Below are 16,430 nucleotides of genomic sequence, written 5' to 3' on the forward strand. Positions count from 1 at the left end.
TAAAAATTTAGAAGTGACTGAAAGTGGGCTAGCCATCATTGTAACATGGGGAACTTAGAACTGGTAGTGGCAAAGAAGGAATTGATCTGTTTTCTTATCTCTTTTGTCTCCATTTTTAAAAGATACTGCAGTTGCTTTTGTAGAACAAAACAGAACTTTGATTGAAACTCTGAATCGGATCAAAAGTGTCTGTTCTTATTTCAAAGGAAGACAAGAATAAAATCTTTCTTCATGCTCCCACAAATTGAGCCAATCAAGTCAGATAGTATTTCTTCCCTGCTGCACATGGTGGGTGGAGTTCACAGGACAGGTCTTAGGCAAGGCCATGTTTCACTTACCCCCACCAGCCTCCTACTGGGATTATAGCTGGGCATTTCTGCTGATCTTTTTTTTTTTCTAAATGGGGCAATGAAGGTTAAGTGACTTGCCCAGGTTCACACAGCTAATAAATGTCAAGTGTCTGAGGTTGGATTTGAACTCAGGTCCTCCTGAATCCAGGACCGGTGCTTCATCCACTGAGCTGCCTAGCTGTCCCCTCTGCTGATCTTTCAGGGCCAGTTTTCTCTCTTGAAGGCATTCAGAGTAGAGCCCCTAAATGCTAAAATAAAAGCTGTTAAAGAGAGTGGATTATCAGCCATACATAATTTCAAAGAGAATGGATTAGTGAGAAAGCCCACAATACAAGTAAACAATAGGGCATGACCTCTGACTGGCAACCCCCAAATCTACTGAACTTTTCTACTTATATGTCTCTTCGATTTTTTCTGTCTGTTACTACCTTTATTTCTTACCTTGTTTGCATGTGTATGTGTCTTTCTCTAGCTGTCTCTTTCACTTTACCTTTCTTTCCTTTTTTTCCACCATTTTGAGCTACTTTCTCCCTCTATCCTCCTTTTCTTCCCTTTTCCTATAGTTTTCTTTCCTCCTTGTCATTCTCTTTCCTTTTCACCTCACCTCTTTAACTGACCTAAATGTACTACTAAAAAAGACTTTTTAGTATTTAGTATAGTTACCTAATAAAGCTTTTGTAAGAGGCTAAAATTCTAACTAGTCTGTCTAAAAATATCTGAGTGGTCGCCAATAAATTATAAGCTTTAGCAAGAGTTAGACTTTTAAGCATTTATTAAGGAGAATAAGAATTTGGTGAACAGAGAGAAAGAGGCCTAGATTCAGCTGTCTATCTCAGGGAGCCCGCATTTCTGCTCCCCTCTCCACAAGAGTCCTGACCAAAAAGAGAGAACTACCTCTTCTTCATTCCACAAGCCTCCTGTGAAACTGGGAACACGCACACACAGCTCCAAGCTAATTTGCTGGTGGCTTTAATAGACAGTACCCACAAGCAAACATCACTTCCTGATGCCAAAGAAAAACTGCATGGCTTGCCCTCAGACACCTTCTCCTCATGACAGAGCTTTCCTACAGTAACTCTCCAGCAGGTGGTGTCACTCCAATCGTTACACTTTACATTATCTCTTCCTAATTTTAAAAGCAAATGAAACAGCTGGTGCAGTGGTTAGAGCACCGGCCCTGGATTCAGGAGGATCGGAGTTCAAATCCAGCCTCAGACACTTAATACTTACTAGCTGTGTGACTCTGGGCAAGTCACTTAACCCCAATTGCCTCACTTAAAAAAAAAAAAAGCAAATGAAGAGAAAGTTTTATAGTTCTCTAAGAAAAGAAAAAGCCTAAATGAAGTTGCTTTTTTATACATGATCTTCAAATTTTCTCTTTGGGTCACTGGCCACTGAAAATATACAAAAATTTGGCCCTCTTACAGATAATCTTATACTAGGCCAGGGCTGAAAATGGAAATACTGTATGTGGGCCTACTCACTTGGAGCAGGGAGCCAGTATGATGCATTCACAGGGCTTCTATGTGAGACTCCAGGAAGTACTGAAGAGAATGGAAAACCCATATTTAGAATTAGTCGCCTATCTTCTCCCCTTCCCTGTATTCCTGAAAGAAGCTTAATACTGAAAGACCAGGGGTGTTCACTCTCCGGTCTCTTTTTTATTTTTTAATTTTTTTTTGCCTTATGGATGAAAGAAAAAAAATGCACTGCATCAAATGGTACAGCTTGGTCCTTTAAGGTATTCTTAAATGCTTGTCCTCCTAAGCATTGTAGTGATCTTTAGTTAGCAGTCAAGAGGTTCTGGCCAAAGCTAAAAAAAACAACCCTTTTTGTTGAAGGATGGGGAGGGAATGGTATGAATGTGTTGGTCCTAACAAAATTCTGCTTTTCTCCTGCTACTAAGCCCTTTTTCTGGCCCAGTTTGTCTTCCTAAATCTAAGCAGATTCTCTGACCCCATTTCCTGTGTCTTATCTCCTTTTCTTTCACACAAGCTGGAGTCTGAGCTGGGGTGATTGAGTGAGGTACAACTTTTAAAACTTATCAGTGGATTATTCCCTTCCCTTCCACTCCCTCTTCCTCCCCCTCCCCACTTTGTGTGCCATCCCTACTATGCAGTAAAGAACTGGAGATGCCAGAGCTCTAAGTGGAAACCCACAGATCCAAGAGGGATATCATGGGTGACTCAAAACTTGAGGCTAGTTCTTGCTTCCAGGGCCCTAAAAAAGCATTACGCTTCTCAAGCCTTATCTTCCATCCTTGGCAAAATTATCCACACATTGTTATAAAGCTACTGATTATGGTCTGAGCCCAAGCAAAGTTTTCTTGGAAACACAGAGCATCCCATGCACTCCAGGTTCTTCATTTGCTGTGTAGCCCTCACTCCTGAGGCCTTTCCTGAAGTGATAAGGTTCACAGGCCATGGGTATGCTTTGCTGTGCTGTAAAATGTATTACCTGCCTCCTGTCCTAGATTTATTGGTGTGGGGAGACCCTGGCTGCCAGACCAGGATAGAGGGGAGAAGGGAAGTAATGAGTTTCCTTTCTGAGTTTCTTTTGCCAGCATCACTGTTTGAGGAGATACATTGGGGATGACAATATAAGGTGGTGGTTTTTTCCTAGTTTTATTAAGGCCTTTGGGGTTTTTTCTAATGCCAATCTTTCTTGATATACCCCCCTTCCATAAAAAAACAGTTAAGCAAAATTGGCACAATAGTTATTCCTGTCGGTGTATGCAAAATTCCACACCCATGGTTCCCCACCTCTCTGCTGAGAGAAGGAAGATGTAACAAAAGAAAGTAATGAGTAATCTTATCACGCCATTCAAGTGGTTGCCAGAACAAGCATAGTCCTGCTGTTTAAAGATCCATAAACCAGCAGTCTTAACTATGTTAGTTTCAGCTCAGAAAACTTCCTGCTGTCTAGTTCTTGCAGCCATGTGAACATATCCAAACCTGAAGTCACGTAACGGAGTGGTCTCAACACAAGGACTTGGACCACTTCATCTGCCTTTCCCCCAGACTGGCTGGTTACACAATTAGCAGCTTTGGTTAATTCAGACAGTTCCATGCTTGCTTCCTTCCTCCTCTCCTTCCTCGATGCCTCCCCCAATGTGTGCAAGGCTCTAAATTCAGCACTGAAGAGATCAAGCTGTCCACTAAGGTGGACAAGGCACAGACAGCCCTGCCCAGAAGGAGCTTCCGGTGTTTGGGAGATATGAATTACAGGACAAGGCAACCATGTGAGAAGTGCTGCGAGATTTCAGAAGAAGACAAGGAGAGATCATTTAGTCTCTAATTCCAATAAGTGTACTAATGGGGACAGGTACTTAGTGCACTATTTTTTTTTGGGGGGGGGGCAGGGCAATGAGGGTTAAGTGACTTGCCCAGGGTCACACAGCAAGTAAGTATCAAGTGTCTGAGGCCGGATTTGAACTCAGGTCCTCCTGAATTCAGGGCCAGTGCTCTATCCATTGTGCCACCTAGCTGCCTCCAGTGCACTATTAAGATAGTATTTACTTGCCTCATTTTCTCCACTAAATTCTGAGGAAGAGAGACAATGTCCTTTTTTTTCCTGTTTACATTCTCCACCTTTAACACAGTCATGAGGAAGCTGTTTCCTCTCTTGTCCTATGCTCATGTTCCTTTGCTTCCTTTTACTTTTCCTCCTTTAAGCCACTGAACTGGCTTTGACTCCTGTGATTCCTCAATAGACAGAGCAAGTCCAGAGGGAACTTGTACTCACTCACATCTGGGAAAACCTTACTGGTTTCCAAGCAGTATTGTTCTTCCCTTGCCCTGCCTGAGAGAAGCAGTTCAGCTGAGAATCCCCGTCTGTTTTTACAGGGCAAGTATATAGCACACAGTTACCGGCACAGTGCCTTCTGCCAGAATTAAAATTAAAATGTTTGCTCCCAAATGTGGCTACGTGTCCATTTTTGGAGGGGGGGAAGATATGTGAGTAAATATTGTTAATTATTGTATTAGTGAAACCTCGGTGGGTCCTCCGTGAAACTCTGAGCTGGGCAGAGGGGATGGCTATTGGACTGAATTACTACTTATTGAGGACATATAAAGTACTTTGTCGGAGTCATTCAGGGACATCAGAGCATGGGAAGGAAAGTTCATTAGCTACCATTATGACCTTATTTACAAGGAAGAAGGAGATGAAGGTGAACTCCATTCTGTTACCTTGGCTCTTCCATTTCTGCCGAAACCCAGGAGATCAAAGTTCACCAAAATTTGTGCTATTGAGAGGGTAAAACCATTGAGGACACCAGAATTCTCCCCAATTTTTCTCCACCATTAGGCACCACTGGATTTTAGTACTCTTAGAAATGCACAGAGATTGGCTATGTATCCAGGACATTCACTTCTGTGTTCCCTTTGAGCTTAAGAACCACTGAATTAAGAAGGAAAAGTCTCCCAGGGCCTCTAATTGTATAAATGAGTTGGTTTATGAGTCACTGCATGCTCAGAGATGGAAGCTGTTCCTATGAGAGAGGAGCTGCCTTTTGGGTTGAAAGACCCCCTGAAGATAGATTCCCACACTGCTGCTCATGGAAGCACACCATAACCTTCAAGTTGCTGAAAAGGAACAGGGAAACAACACTGGCAATCTCTACATGCTGTCCTGTCGATTTTAACTCTTAAACCTCAAGCCTATACCTGCACAAAGCCAGCCACAGATGCCGAGCAGCACAAGCAAAAAGGAACAGGGACACTGGCAGGCAGACAAGAGCAGTTGTGTGACTGTCCCACCGTGCAGTGAAGACTTGGAAGTTCTGTTAGTGAGGCTGGCACACCGCACCACGCTGTGCTCACCCAGCTTCATGCTGGCCCCACTCAGGACAGAGTCTGAGGCCAGAGGCACCAGGGACACACGGCCCTTCCAGGCTGCAGGTTCCAGAGCCTGAGCTAACAGATGGATACCCCTTCTCACATGCATTTGCCTTCTTGCCTCCCCCAACATTCTACTTTCTCTTCTTCCTGCTGTTCTGTCATTGACCACTTCCTCTTCCTTCTTTCTGGAGACGTTCATTTTGCCTCCAGATCCCATTTTAGAGCCTTTGAAGTATGACTGGGTGTAAAATATTGGTGATGCAGATGTCACCAATGAGACAGCGAGGCCATTTGTGCCTCAGCCCTGGCATCTACTGTATGCAAGGTCCATATATAGAACGTGCAAAACAGCTCGTTCTCTGTCCCCTCAAACCCCCTCTCTTCCTAACTCCTCTGTTTCAGTTGAGGACACCACCATTCTTTCAGTCATCTCATTTCACAACTTCAAATTCATCCTGGTCTCTTCACTCTCCCACATTCTCTGTAGCCCATGTGTTGCTGTATGTTTGTTGATTATTTTTCCTCTGCAGCTCTCACATCAATCTCTTTTCATTTGCCCAGGCACTGCTGTAGTTTGGCCCTCACTACTTCTCACAAGATCCCAGTCTATTTCAGTAGCTTCCTAATTGTTCTCCCTGCCTCCAGTCTCTCCCTGCTCCAAGTCTTCCTTCACATAGTTGCCAAATGATATTCCTAAAGCACAAGACTGACCACGTCACTCCCTTGTCCACAACACAAACTACTCTTTTTAGCATTCAAAGCCTTTCACAATCTGGCCCCAATCTACTTTTCCAGGTTATAACATATTTCTTCCTTTATGTATTCTATAATCCAGTCAAACTGCTCAGCATTTGATCTCCTGTTTCTTTGCCTTTTCATAAATGGGATCCTATGTTTGAAATAGCCTGTCCTCCCCCAAAATAAGGCCTTTTCTCCCCAAATGTTAGGAATCTTAAACATTGTCTTACCCCCCTCCCCAATCTCTGTGGTGCAAGAGTATGTGTCTATTACTGGAATAGCTAAGGAATATGGGTGTCATCCCTGGGTGTATTTCCCATTGCTATTGCTTCATATTCCCCCTGCTCTACCATGTATCAAAGCCTCAATTTTCACAATTGTATATTGAACCTCCTTCCCTTCATCATATCTGTTTGTATTGGGAGCAAAATTAAGTGATCAAGAGTAGGCCTTGGTCTGTTGCTGATTTTCTCCTTCTCCCAGGATATGACTTCAGTGCTGAAGACAGTGCTTGACCTGACTTACCCAATAACTTCCATGTTCTCTGGAGCAGCTTTCAATAATGGCATCAGAAAAGTCTTCAAAGACAAACAGATTGAGGTGTGCTTCACTTTCTTTTTTTGTTTGTTTTTTGGTGAGGCAATTGGGGTTAAGTGACTTGCCCAGGGTCACACAGCTAGTGAGGGTTAAGTGTCTGAGGCTGGACTTGAACTCAGATCCTCCCGACTCCAGGGCCGGTGCTCTATCCACTGTGCCACCTAGCTGTTCCATGGTTCACTTTCCAAGGAAGCCTGCTTGTATTGGGTGGTGGTAGAGAGAGCCTGATTGACAGGACCTTCTACCTTCGGTACCCACAGCTGCAGCACACGAAGTTCTCACTGGCCTGGTGTGGCATGCAACCATTCCCCAGGTCTGCAGGGCACATGTTGGTCTCAAATACATCTCATGTCCCTGTGGCCTTTAGCCTAGAGGAGCTGGTGTCACCATAGGGACACTGCTTGCTTGTTTAGACAGGCAAACAGTCCCTTGAGGACTTTAGATGATTGTTTTACTTGCTTTATATCCAGGTGACATTCAGTGTTAAACACTTCATGCCAAACCTTACCTTGCCAAAATGGACGTATGTTGAATCTGGTGGTGGCTATCACTCTCCTCATTTTACAGAGGGTAAATCTGAGACCCAGCAGGACAAAGTCAGCTGTCTAGGAGTAACAGAGCCAGGCAGTGACTGCTACAGAGCTAGAATCTTACGATCATGACTTCCGCGCTTATTTCTGGAGCATGTTTACTTCTGTAATCTGTGGGCTCAGCAAATATCATGGAAGGAGGAAGACCAGGGTTTAAGGGGAGAGGCCAGTTAAGTTCCAGAATTGTTTATTGACCCACTGTGGTTTCCAAACCTAGAGGCTTCAAGGGTTTGGGTTAGACTGGGCTGCTTTCCAAACAGTGTTAGACAATCATCCCAGGCCTAAAACCTAGAGGCAAAGCTATGAAATAATCACTCCTAATATTCATCCCTGCTGCCATTTGGGGGACTTATAGAGGCATAGTGATGCTATCTGTGGACAGTTAGTCTAGGGTTTAGAGTATGATGCTAATGCAACTAAGGCCAGTGAATAAGTGGCCATATGAGTCATTCACTTCACTTTGTTCCATGGCCACACTCTAGTGTCTCAGCCTAGCCAGCCTTCTCACAAATACAATCCCAGAAGAAAATAATAGGATCAAGGTGTGGGGGAGAGGGGAAGGAAGAGAGCAGCATTAATCGCTTAGTGTAATTTCATACTAACTCCTGGGAAAACAACTCAGAGCACATAGTCAAGAATATGGTACTTGCATAAGAAAGAATCTGAAGAAATCAGGCTTGAGGTTGATCTCAGGGCCTCACTGTCTCCTGTAGATGGGAGGACAAATGCCTGTTTCTTCCAGTCTCGGGGTGGGGGGGGGTGGGTTATAGGACTTTAGCCTTGTTGTGTCACTCAGGGAAAATGAGGTAAGACTGGACTAAAGTCCAATAAGCTGCTGATTTATCTATATCTATATGTCTACATATAGATATGCAGATACCAAATGTACAGCAAAGATTCAGTCTGTTCCTTCCCTCCTTCATCCCTCTATGGTAGGGGTTTTCTCTCAGCATCATTAGGGAGGTATACCTTAAGCTAGGAGGACACAGCTAATCTGCATCTCCTATTGTTGTGTCTAGGATCTCTGGATTCCTTATTTTGTTATCACAACAGATATCACTGCCTCTACAATGAGGGTCCACACGGATGGTAAGTAGCCACTTCACAGCAGGAGCCCCCTGAGAAATCCCCTCACTTGTTCTTCAACCTTTCTTGCCACAAGTGTTAAACTGTAACAACTGTCCTCCTAGACCTAGGACCATCTGTGGAACCAGAGATAAAGGATGAAGGGATGAATGTGACTGTAGAAGAGAAAAGGTGGGGAGGGAATCATAGACCAGGAGCAAAGAGACAGAGGGGAGATGGATGGCAATGCATGCTTAGGATGCTTAGACTGAAGGGGAGAGGAAAGAGTTCTGGAGACAGTTTATGCTCAAGTGCTGGGTGGCTAGTCTGGGGTGCACTCCACTGATCTTTCCCAAGCTGATCCATTCTGCCCATATGAGAGTGCTCTTGGGTACCACCTGCACCAGTCATAGTAGGAGGAAGAATTTTAACATAGTGAGAAAAATGGATACCACCACTAGCACAGCCCCAGGAGGAAGACAGGCATGCAGCTTTACCCTGGCCAGTCCTCCCAGCTGCAGACCTCCCTAGCCATAGAGCTGCCTGGGAAGGCAAGGTTATCTCCAAGATGAGACAAGCACTTTCAGAGCTGCCCAAGACCACACATACCTTTTGCCTGAATCTTTGATGGGGAGGAAAGGCTTGGAAAAATAACTGTAGAGCGCTTTGCAAGTGATAAATCTTTATTTACATGGAAGTTGTTGCTTCTGCTTTTGTTACTTAGTGCTACTCTCCTAAAATTGGGGTAAGTTTCCTGTCAACTTACCTATGACTCTGTGTGAGAAACACCCCCTCCTTCTGAGGCAGGCTAACTTGGTCTCATGGCTAAGTGGAGAAAAACTTCACCAACTCCCATAGCCATAAAATGAATTTGCTCTGCAAGGTCTCCCTGCCCTTGGCTGGAAAGTTCTAGCATTGAAGGAGTCACCCTTTTCACAGGCAGCATAAATCAGTAGTGGTAAGAAAGGAGGCTTGGACCCTGCCTGACCAGGCCACATGGTCCAGCATCCAGAGGTACACGGTGCTCTCCCAAGCCCTTACTCTCCATCCTCAGGAGGTTGTTTTGTCCTCCTTGAGTTTCCTAAAAATATCTGCCAGTTTCTCAGGCATCCCACCTTTCCCCTTTGGGTAGAACTATAAATCCATTCACTCTCCTGTTGCCTCATCTCTACAGGCTGCCTGTGGAGGTATGTCCGAGCCAGTATGTCTCTGTCTGGTTACATGCCCCCGCTCTGTGACCCCAAAGACGGACACCTACTGATGGATGGTGGCTACATCAACAACCTGCCAGGTACATTTGGGAAAACTCATGAGCAGGGCTGGTTGATTGGAGCCAATCTCTGTTGTGAGCCAGTGTACTTTTGGTCTAGAGGTGCATTTCCTCACTCACATAAAATTGGCTCCTTTGCCACCTGCTTCTGGAGAAAGGCTGGGGTGGTGGCACGTTTTCTTTAGAATGGGCCAAGAAAAAAACATTTTAAACTAATTTACTGGAATGAGTCCTCATGGAGCAAGGAAAGGAAACACAGACACTCATACACACCCGCAATACTGAACATATGGCTATGTTTTTATTAGCTTAACTATCAGAACAAGGGCCAAGCATAGAAATAGGCCAATTTTAAGTGCTAGGGAGAGATTAACCCCTTTCTGTGCCAAGTCAGGGATTAAAGCCCTATTTGAGACAAGGCTCCTAGAGGCAAGTCCAAGCAAAATCATTAACCTTTTGAAGTTGTCTTCAGCAGAACATCCCAAGGCAGCTGGACCTTTCTAAGCCTAAAGCAGGCTAACATACTCAGAGGCAAGAACACACAAAAAGATGGCTCGGAAACATCAGGGGACCCCAGAGCTAGGGATCTACTCAGCAAGCCAAAATGGTCTCATTGGGTCCTGTAGAAAGTATTACAATAAATAATACTGTGGTCCTTTGGAAGAAAATGCCTCGTAGGATTAACTGCTAGCCAATATTGTTGGGAGAACTGATGCTCCCTAGAGTTCTTCCCACATACTTATTGAGGAGGTGGCATTATATAGTGGAAGGAGCCCTGGACCAGGACACAGAAGGCCCAGAATCTTCTTCTAGCTCTGCTAGTAATGAGTTACTTACCCGCACCACAGTTCAGTTTATCCATTTCATGATGGGGGAAAAGTGAAGTACTTGAATTCAGTGAAACCTGTGAAAGAATGCTTTGTAAACTCAAGCTTGATACCAGTGTTAGGCATAGCACTAATGACTGAGGGGTGTTTGAGGTTATTTGGTCAGTGAAGGCTCTGATGTCTCAGGGCACCAGCCAGAGACACGTGTGCCTTTATGAGCCATGTATCTATTTTCTCATCTCACGTTCACTTCTCAACCCCTTGCAATCTGACTTCCCCTCTCATCACTCTACTGACACTACTCTCCAGGGTTATCAGTGGTTTATTAATCACCAAGCCCCATAGCCTTTTTTCAGTCCTTACCCTTCTTGACCTCTCTGCAGCATTTGACACAGTTGATCGCTTCCTACTCCTTGGATTTTCATGACACTGCTTTCTCCTGGTTTTCTTCCTTCCTGTCTGGCTTCTCCTTTTCAGTATTTTTTGTAAGCTCATTATCCTTGTCCCATGTCCTTTTTATGAGTGTGTCCCAGGCTCTCTACTGGGCTCTCCTCCCTCCCTGTCTTGATGCTCTTGTTAAATATTTGGATTCTGCTATCAGCTCTGTGCAGACAATTCTGGATATGTATATCCAGACCCAGTCCCTTTCCTGAACTCCTGGCCTGCATTACCAGCTCCCTATTGAATGTCTTCAACTGGATGTCTGTAGGCATTTAACACTCAGCATGTCCAAAATAGAATTCGTTATCTTTTTTTCCATGTTCTCCCATCTTCCTAACTTCTGTTTCTGTTGAGGGCACTACAAATACCCAAGTTGGCATCTTCAGGGTCATTCTCAATTCTTTACTCTTCTTGTCCCTTCCCATCCGATCAGTTGCTAAGGTTTGTCAGTTCTACCTACACAATATACCCTTTTCTTTCCACTCACACAGTCACCAACATAGCTCAGGCCCTCATCGCTTATCAACTGAACTCCCATTTGGTCTCCCTGCCTCCAGACCCTTCCTTCTCTAGTCCACACAGCTGCCAAAATCATCTCCCTAAAGCACAGCTTTGACCATATCAGTCCCTTGCCCAAGGAGCTCCAGTGGCTCCCTCTGATTTCTAGGACAAAATAAAGACTGGTTTTTGTTTGTTTGTTTTTGTGGGGCAATGGGGGGGGTTAAGTGACTTGCCCAGCGTCACACAGCTAGTAAGTGTCAAGTGTCTGAGGTCGGATTTGAACTCAGGTCCTCCTGAATCCAGGGCCAGTGCTTTATCCACTACGCCACCTAGCTGCCCCAAGACTGGTTTTTAAAGCCCTTCACAGTCTTGCTCCAGCCCACCTTTCCAGGTCTCTTGCACACACCTCTCCTTCATGCACTATGTATTCCAACCAAACTAGAGAGCTTGCTGTTCCCCAGCTGGGTCATTTCATCTCTCACCTTGAGCCTTGCCCATAGGCTGCCCTCATGACTGGAATGTATTTCCTTCTCACTTCCTTCAAAGCTGAGCTCAGATGCCAACCTTTTCTAGGAAGCCTGTCTTGATCTCACCTCCCACCCCCAGCTGAAAGTTGTTATTGTCCCACCTCATCCTGGAAATCTTTGTATTTCACTTTCTACATATATTTTATCTTCCCCAGTAGAAAAAGCTCTTTAAGGGAAGAGGCTTTCATTTTGGGGGGGGGTGTATCTAGCAGTACAGTGCTTGTATGGTGCTTGGTCCATACAAGGAGCTTAATGAATATTTGGGGTTTTTTTTTTTAATTGAATCCACTACCATGGGAATTACTGAGCCTTCTCCCCACCAGCTGACGTGGCCAGATCCAGGGGTGCCAAAGTGGTGATTGCCATTGACGTGGGCAGCAGGGATGAAACGGACCTCACCAACTACGGTGACTCGCTGTCTGGCTGGTGGCTGCTCTGGAAACGCTGGAATCCCCTGGCTACAAAAGTGAAGGTTGCAGGGCCTGGGCCTCAAGGGAGGGAACCAGAAACCCCACGCATAGGAGCAGGGACTGTAAGGGAGTGGCAGGGGCTAGGCCGAAATGGGAGGATGAATACCATGTGTCCAGCTCACTCAGGGTGCTTCTCCTCCCCCAGCTTCATGCCCAAGGGGTGGCCAAATGGACCTTTCCCAGCCTTTCAGGAACTGAGTCAATGCATCACCCTCCAGCTAAATGCTTTACCCTTCAGCTGTAGCTGAAGCCACAGGAGCCAAACTTCCATCCACTGCTATAGGCCCCTGATACCTCACATCTATTTTTGACTCCCAGCCCAGGGCTTTTTCCACTATAGCATTGCTACTCATCCTAGAGGAAGATTTTCCTAGTTGTAGCACCCAGCGGCATCAGGGAAATGGGAATAAGCCAAAGTGGTTAGTGGACTAGGACTGAAAGAACCAAATGATGATAAATGGGGAGATTTTGGTCTAAGGCAGTTCATAGTACATGAATAAAAAGGTAGATAGAGAGCAGAACCTGCTGCAAGTACCCTTATCCAATCCCTAGAATTCATCACTTGCCTTGTCCCATCTTGCCTCCTGCAACCCTGTGACCTAGGTGCTGAATATGGCAGAGATCCAGACACGCTTGGCCTATGTGTGCTGTGTCAGACAGCTAGAGATGGTGAAGAACAGTGATTACTGTGAATATATACGACCACCCATTGACCGCTATGGTACCCTGGACTTCAGCAGATTTGATGAAATATGTGTGAGTGTCAGACTGGCTTGAGGGATGTTGGGAAACAGAGGTGGAAGTAACAATATATAAAGAATGCTGGGATTAGATTGTCCCCTCATTTCTTAGATTCCCAATACTGGAGGAAGGACTCCTGTCCTTAGTTCTTCTCTCCAGAGGTTGTCCCAAAGGGAACTTTGTGTTTGTCTTCCCATTCAGCAGTAAGAAAATGGAAGCCCCCATCTCCAAGATGGAAAGTAGCTATTTTCCTAGAGATAGACCCTGGTTAGATCCTGTTCCCCAAAAGCCCTGGAACTGTCCCATTTTATAATGATTATGCTGCCATTCTTCCAGTTCCCTCAGTGTTGAACATGAATTTACTTAGCCTTGGTAGTCCTGACCAATTTTACATACTCAGGCCTGGAGGCCAGTATCCCTATGAGTGACCTTCAAGTAGAAAAAAGGAAGACTATGAGACCCAATATATCCTGTGAGTGATTCCAGAGAGTGGAATATTAGGATGTATGGGTCCCTGTGAATGAAAAGGTGGGATTACCAATGTTGATGGGGGTTATCGGGGCTGGTATAGCCTTATAAGCAAAATTTTTGCAGGGCGTAGTGTGTTATCAGGGCTAATATAATGCTGTGAATGATCCCTGGGCCCAGAATAGGATGACAGGGCTGATTTGGTCCTTGAGGTCAGGGACTGTTGACCTCTTCATGCTTTGGTGAACATCACCTACTTTTCATCAGGAGGTGGGTTACCAGCACGGACGGACTGTGTTTGACATCTGGTCCCGGACTGGTGTGCTGGCAAAGATGCTGAAGGACCGGCAGGAAACCCGCAAAATGAAAGCCTCAGATGTGAGTCTCCCTGCATCCTGTCAAATACTTTCCTTCTTTTTTTGTAGCTCCCAATGGGGCTGTACCCGTTCACTCAGACAGAAACTCATTTCTGCTTATGGCCTACACACCCCTTTTATTAGACGATCTAGACTAGAGAAGGGGTTCCTTAACCCGGAATCTGTGAACTTGTTTCTTTTTTAATATTTTGATAACTGTAATTTCAGTATAGTTGATTTTCTTTGTAATCTTATGTGTTTTAAAATTATTCTGGGGGCAGCTAGGTGGCGCAGTGGATAGAGCACCGGCCCTGGAGTCAGGAGTACCTGAGTTCAAATCCCGCCTCAGACACTCGACACTTACTAGCTGTGTGACCTTGGGCAAGTCACTTAACCCTCATTGCCCTACCCCCCCAAAAAAAAAATTATTCTGAGAAGGGGTCCACAGGCTTCAACAGACTGCCAGAGGGGTCCATGATGCAAAAAATATTAAGAACCTGTGGCCTAGAGAATCTCTGGGTTGTTCCCAGTTAAGCTTTCCTTCATAGGGGAAGCGCTGGCCCACTCTGCTAGCCAGGCCACTTTCTGAGCACTGACTTAGTGATTAAGATCACACCAGGGCTACAGGATACTCCCACACACCAATCTCTGCAAGCCCTCCCTGACAGTAACAGGAATGATCTCCCTTTCAGGTCCTCCTGTGGCCTATATTCTTTTTAAGGGTTGTCTGAGATCACTTAGTGCCAGCATTATGCTAAGCATTATATAAAATGTATGTCCTCCCTCACCATGCATAATACAATGGAAAGGGTGTGGAATCAAGTATGAGGGGACTTAGCTTTTAGTGTAAAGGAGCAAAGATTTACAGCTGGAAGGTGCATTAGCATACAGTTTTATAGGTGAAGAAACCAGCCTAGAACAGTTCAGTGAATTGCTCAAGGACACATAGGTGGTATGTGGCAGAGGAGGAATTCCGATCCATGTCCCGTGACTCCACACCCAGCATTCACTCCACCGAATCATGCAGACTCTCACATTCTAACTCTGCCCTGAATTTTGTTGTGTAACCTTGGGCAAATCACCATGACACTTCCTGTATCAGAGAAGGGTCTTGGAATCAGTGAACCTCAGAATGCCTCCAGTCCTGACATTCTTTGGGCTCCCTTTCCCACTCCTAGTTGTGGTTCACTGCTCTTTCTGCATCTTCCTTGGGACGGGGCCAAACCAGGTTATAGAGGGTTGAGGAGAAGGAGAGAAAAGGGAAAATCTGGAATCACCATGATCATTAAGCCACAGACTGTTCTGGGTACCCCATCATCAACCGTGCCAGGTTTTTTTCAGTCTTCCTTTCTTTTATCTTCACATTGGATTGTGGATTTGGGACTGGAGTTAAGGAAGCAGAGCCTGAAGAGGTTGAGCAACCTGCCTGGGGTGTTGCCTGTAGGGTCTGGTCCCAGGTCTCATCACTGGAGCCAGTGTTCTTTGCAATGAGTGCTTCTGCTCTTAACCTTTCTAAATAGCCTTCCAATTCAGCTCTCCTCTTTGAGCTGCTTTCCTGTTTTTCATTTTTAAAAGTGTTTTGTATTCCTGGTTTTAAAAAACAACACTGTCATAATGTATCAGAAGAAAACTATCTAACAAGGCTATCTAACAAAATAGAAAGAAAAGGGGGACAGGAAGTGGCCTGCTATCATCCACTTTATTTATTTATTTGTTTGTTTCTTTCTTTGTTTGTTTGTTTATTTTGGTGGGGCAATGAGAGTTAATTGACTTGCCCAGGGTGACACACCTAGTAAGTGTCAAATGTCTGAGGCCATATTTGAACTCAGGTCCTCCTGAATCCAGGGCCGGTGCTCTATCTACTGCACCACCTAGCTGCCTCCCTGTCATCCACTTTAGATTAGTCATTGGGAGCCCTCTTGCCCCTGCTTATGAGATGGGAAGGAGCTAGTAGTTGGAAGGAGGAGAGGGAGAGTAGTTAGCTTCTCTGCTAAAATCTCACATTGAGTTTGCTGTGTAAAAAAAAAAGGTACAAGGGGCAGCTAGGTGGCGCAGTGGATAAAGCACTGGCCCTGGATTCAGGAGTACCTGAGTTCAAATCCAGCCTCAGACACTTGACACTTACTAGCTGTGTGACTCTGGGCAAGTCACTTAACCCCCATTGCCCTGCAAAAAAAAAAAAAAAAGGTACAGTATATCTCTGCTCTTAACGCAGACTTGCTCCAAGGGCTGAGTTCCAGGATGGCTGCTGAAAGCAGAGGGGATGGTAACCTTGGTCACATTAAAATTAATTCACATATTAATGGAATATAGATGATTTCCTAGTACATTCATTCCTTGTCCATAACATTAATGGAAGAGATCTATGAAAACAGCTTAGCCCTTTCAGGTAAGAAACTGGCAAAGGTGGCTCATAGCTGAACATATGACTGACAGAAACAGTCATTTCTTGGTAAAAACTGGCTACTGGGTTCACCCTTTTCTTCCTTTGCCTTCTTCTTGGCCTGAGATGCCCAAGCATCATCTCCCAAACCATCATGGAGAGGGTCCAGCCCTCCTGGGGACCATCAGTGACCCAGAAAAGACCAGCAAGGGTAGAGATTGGAGCACAGCAACCAGAGTCACGTGGGGAACATTGCGGTTTGCTA

General features: G+C 45.1%; 1 protein-coding gene across 7 annotated transcripts in view; it reads left to right on the forward strand.

The window, feature by feature from the left end:
- Positions 1-16,430, forward strand: part of PNPLA7 (patatin like phospholipase domain containing 7) — a 216,071-nt gene that overhangs the window by 193,668 nt on the left and 5,973 nt on the right. For all 7 annotated transcript variants that reach the window (XM_043982286.1, XM_043982285.1, XM_043982287.1 and 4 more), the window contains 6 exons: positions 6,413-6,529; positions 8,136-8,205; positions 9,356-9,472; positions 12,071-12,219; positions 12,821-12,973; positions 13,694-13,804. In XM_043982286.1, the coding sequence (XP_043838221.1) occupies positions 6,413-6,529; positions 8,136-8,205; positions 9,356-9,472; positions 12,071-12,219; positions 12,821-12,973; positions 13,694-13,804 (717 nt within the window). The remainder of the gene's footprint in view (positions 1-6,412; positions 6,530-8,135; positions 8,206-9,355; positions 9,473-12,070; positions 12,220-12,820; positions 12,974-13,693; positions 13,805-16,430) is intronic.

The sequence above is a fragment of the Dromiciops gliroides genome, chromosome 2, assembly GCF_019393635.1.
Source record: "Dromiciops gliroides isolate mDroGli1 chromosome 2, mDroGli1.pri, whole genome shotgun sequence".
In the NCBI taxonomy this organism is placed as follows: domain Eukaryota; kingdom Metazoa; phylum Chordata; class Mammalia; order Microbiotheria; family Microbiotheriidae; genus Dromiciops; species Dromiciops gliroides.